This window comes from Bipolaris victoriae (genome assembly GCF_000527765.1).
Source record: "Bipolaris victoriae FI3 unplaced genomic scaffold scaffold_325, whole genome shotgun sequence".
NCBI classification, from domain to species: Eukaryota; Fungi; Ascomycota; class Dothideomycetes; order Pleosporales; family Pleosporaceae; genus Bipolaris; species Bipolaris victoriae.
In genome coordinates this window covers 1-3,989 of record NW_014575067.1, presented here as the reverse complement: position 1 = coordinate 3,989, position 3,989 = coordinate 1, and the positions used below count along the sequence as shown (strand labels likewise).

Below are 3,989 nucleotides of genomic sequence, written 5' to 3'. Positions count from 1 at the left end.
TAGAAAAACAATTTATGTATTTGATAGTAGTACACATCAATTAATTGACAAAATTAATGGTGTGTCAAAAGCGTTAAAATATGCTAAAATTAACTATTATACATTGAAAAGTTTAATTGAAAATGGAAATTCTTTTAAAGGTAAAATATATAGCTATAAAGATAAATTATAAATTTTTCAATACGTACGCATATATGTTATATGCAACATTTCTTAGGTCATATTAATGTAGGCCCTTTATGATTGATAAATGATATTTGCACAACACTGTATGCTAGAAACTCTATTTGGTACTACGGACTATAATAGACAATTAGCAGGAAACCTAAGAGTTAATATATCTATCTTTTAACTTAAGTGGGATCCTCAGAGACTATACGTGTTGCAACTTAAAAGTTGAAGAAATAGTCCTTTAACATAGTGATATGTTAAATTACATCTTGCTACTTGTATTTTATTTTTTTATTAATTATGATTACCTCAGTTATAATAATAAAATGTATCTAAAAAGCTTTTGTGATGAAGCTTCATCTGAAACTTCAAATCAATCTAGTAATTCAGAAATAAATAGTAATTCTGAATCTGTACAAAACCCTAATTTTGGGACTGAACAAGATCCAGATGATGATGATTTTGTTAAAAAAACAGTAAATAATAATAACTTAACGACTATTGAACATAAACATAAATTTAACCAACAACATAAATTAAATTTAGCTAATTTAAAATCTTCTACAGTTTCTCCGGTATATAATCTTTTAAATGACAGAGAAACAATTTTAAGAGAATTTTTAAATAAAAGTGGTATATATCTTATTCATAACAACGTAAACGGTAAACAATACGTAGGTAGTGGTACGGATTTAGCAAAAAGACTTGCTACTTACTATTTCCCTTCTCGTTTGGTTGATAATCGTTATATTTCTAATTCTATCTTAAAATATGGACACGGTAATTTTTCTGTAGTTATTTTATATGTTTTAGGTAATACTGATATATCTATAAAGAAAGATATTATTAGTAAAGAACAAAAGTATATTGATTTATATTTACCAGTTCTTAATTTAAATCCTATTGCTGGATCAAGTATGGGTTTCAATCATTCAGAAGAATCTAAAAGACTTATGTCTGAGTTTCGTAAAGGTAAACCTTTATCTGAAAAGACTAAGAAAAGATTAAGTCTTTTATTTTCAGGTGAATTAAATCCTTTCTGATCTAAACAACACACTCCTGCTACTTTAGAGAAAATGAGTAAATCTAAATTAGGTGCCTTAAATCCTATGTTTAATAAGGAAAAGTCCGAGGAATTTGTTGCACATATGTATAAAGATAGAAAAGGTTCTAATAATCCTATGTTTGGTAAAACTAAGTATGAAGAAACCTTAGCGAAAATAAGAAAAAAGGTTTATGTTTATGATAGTAACAAATAATTTATTAAATGTTATGATAGTATAAAATTTGCTGTAAATGATTTACACATAGCTTTTGAAACAATTAAAAAATATTTAGATACAGATAAAACATATAAAGATAAATACTTTTATTCTGAACTGCAATAAATATATTTATTTAGTAGCAAGAAAAGCTACAAGGTATGCCACGTAGAATTAGTGATTATCCTGATGCTTTTACAGGTTGAAACTTTATTAGTAGTATCGGTTCTATAATTTCTGTAGCTGCTACAGCATTATTCTTACATATTGTATACTTACAACTTGTTAAAGGTAAAGCTATCTTTGGATACCCTTGAGCCGTTCCTCAATTATTTAGTGATTACTTACGTATACTTAAAGATAAATGTGCTCCAGGATTAGAATGAGCATTACATAGCCCACCTAAACCTCACGCATTTACTAGCTTACCATTACAAAGTAGTGGTATATTAAGTTCTCTTTTTCTAGGTATAAGCTTTTTATTTACTATATCAAACGAATTTATATGTGATGCACCTAGAGCTTGAGGACTTTACTTCCAAGATAGTGCTAGCCCACAAATGGAAGCTTTAGTAGAATTACATGAATTTTGTGTATAAGAGTCAAACTCCGGGGACGTCCTAAAGCTCTAACTACCAAGGATATAAAGTCAATTTTTATCTGGCTTAACTAATAACTAAGGTAAGGTAATAAAGTTAGAGATAGAAGTTAGAACAGCTTAAAATGGAAAATCGCGGATCTAAATCAGTAAAATAATATTTTATTGTATAAGAGCAACGAGTAGACGACTCTTCAGTTTTTAACTGTAAGGTGTACTCTGGCCCTTTGAGAAATCAAAGGATCTAAATAAATATATATATAGCATGAAAATCCTAGCAGGCTCTATTCAAATCCTTCAGGGTGCTGACCAGTTTCGGTTTCGTGGTGTTTCACTTCTACTAAGAAGTTAACGGTAAGCTATACGAAATACGAAGTCTCCCTCGAGAGCTTTATGTAATAGCCGGGGACTTCTGCGTATCACCTAATTTTTTTTTATATTCTCTATGAGAATTAAAAATAAAACCTGGCTGGGTCAGAGTTTGCTTAAATTTATACCGTAAAAACGCGGAGATAAATAGTTTAATATGAATCTCGATTTAATAACATAAGAACTTAGGAAGTAAAGACTTACGAGTTTAAAATACTTACTAGGTAAGGTTTCTGCTAAGCCGGACTTACTTTATTTAAGATTCGCACGGTATACGGCGAAATTGTATATATCTTATATTATTGAATAAATATACGGAAAATTCCTTTTGGTTAAACCTTGCATGACGGAATGATCCTAAATTTGGATCGAAAACGCATTCAGCTAAATTTAACCTAAATCCTGCTTTTTCTGCTAATTTGAATAAGTTACACCCTGCTTATGTGACAGGGTTTTGTGATGGTGAGGCATGTTTTCATTTAGCCATAGGTGAAAACCCTAGATATAAATTAGGTTATTATGTTAATCCTGGTTTTTCTATAGCTTTACACAAAAAGGATGAAGAATTTTTATTATTACTTAAAGAGTTTTTTGGTGGCGTAGGGGTAGTAAAACCTAGTAGTCGGTCTAATATGGTGGAGTATAGAATTTTTGCTATTAAGGATTTAGATATTATTCTAAATCATTTTGACCTTTACCCTTTAATCACAAAAAAAGGGGGAGATTACTTACTATTCAAGGAAGCCTTAGAATGTATTAAAAATAAACAGCATTTAACTGTTGAAGGGTTTAATAAAATTCTGGCTATAAGGGCTTCTATGAATAAAGGGTTGCCCGCAAAACTACTGGAAAAATTTCCTTATATTAAGGGGAAAGAAATTCCTGTGGTGGTAACACCTGAGAGTTTAAACCCTTACTGGGTAGCTGGTTTTATGGACGCTGAAGGTTGTTTCTTTGTAAAGTCTATTTACAATAAGAACAATGAGCTTAGATTTGGGCTAGGTTGTCAAATTACACAGCACAGTCGGGATTCTTTAGTTATGCACAAAATTTGTTCTTTCTTTAACTGCGGTAGAGTTGAAGTATCTAGAATGGTTTACGATAATTATGTTGTAACTAAGTTACCAGATATAAATAAAATTATCATTCCTTTCTTTACAAATTTCCCAATACTGGGTTCTAAACGTAAAGAATTTGAATGTTGGACGGATATCGCCAAAATAATGACTTCAAAAGCTCATCTTACTAACGAGGGATCTGAGAAGATATTAAAAATAAAACATCAAATGAATACATTTAGGAAGGAAGATGATAATAATTAGAAACATTTTGTAGTATTAGCTATAGAAAGTCTAGGATTCATTAATTTATATACCGTACGAGTATATAGTAAATTGATGAGAAATTAACCATTAAATAACTTTAATATCCACACAAATATAAAAAGTAACTACTCAAACTAGCAGGTTTATTTATTGGTATATTAGGTATAATAAGTTTAAAATATAAATGTTCTCTCTGCTGCCTACCGTAAACTAAGTTTTAGTGAAGGAAGCTATAAGGGGGGGGCGTAAGCTCCCGCGGCTGGG

At 30.2% G+C, this 3,989-nt stretch overlaps 2 protein-coding genes across 2 annotated transcripts; both read left to right on the top strand.

Moving 5' to 3' along the window:
* Window positions 1-497: 497 nt before the first annotated feature.
* COCVIDRAFT_43278 (hypothetical protein) lies at window positions 498-1,559 on the top strand (the record flags this gene model as incomplete). The annotated part of the gene is made up of 4 exons (XM_014694550.1): window positions 498-570; window positions 739-1,143; window positions 1,243-1,419; window positions 1,483-1,559. The coding sequence occupies 4 exons, from the start codon at window positions 498-500 to the stop codon at window positions 1,557-1,559; spliced, it is 732 nt and encodes a 243-aa protein (XP_014550036.1).
* A 917-nt stretch (window positions 1,560-2,476) lies between these two features.
* On the top strand, window positions 2,477-3,722 carry COCVIDRAFT_116745 (hypothetical protein; the record flags this gene model as incomplete). Its single annotated transcript, XM_014694549.1, has 2 exons — window positions 2,477-2,504; window positions 2,785-3,722. 2 exons carry the CDS (start codon window positions 2,477-2,479, stop codon window positions 3,720-3,722), a joined length of 966 nt encoding a protein of 321 aa, XP_014550035.1.
* Window positions 3,723-3,989: the final 267 nt, after the last annotated feature.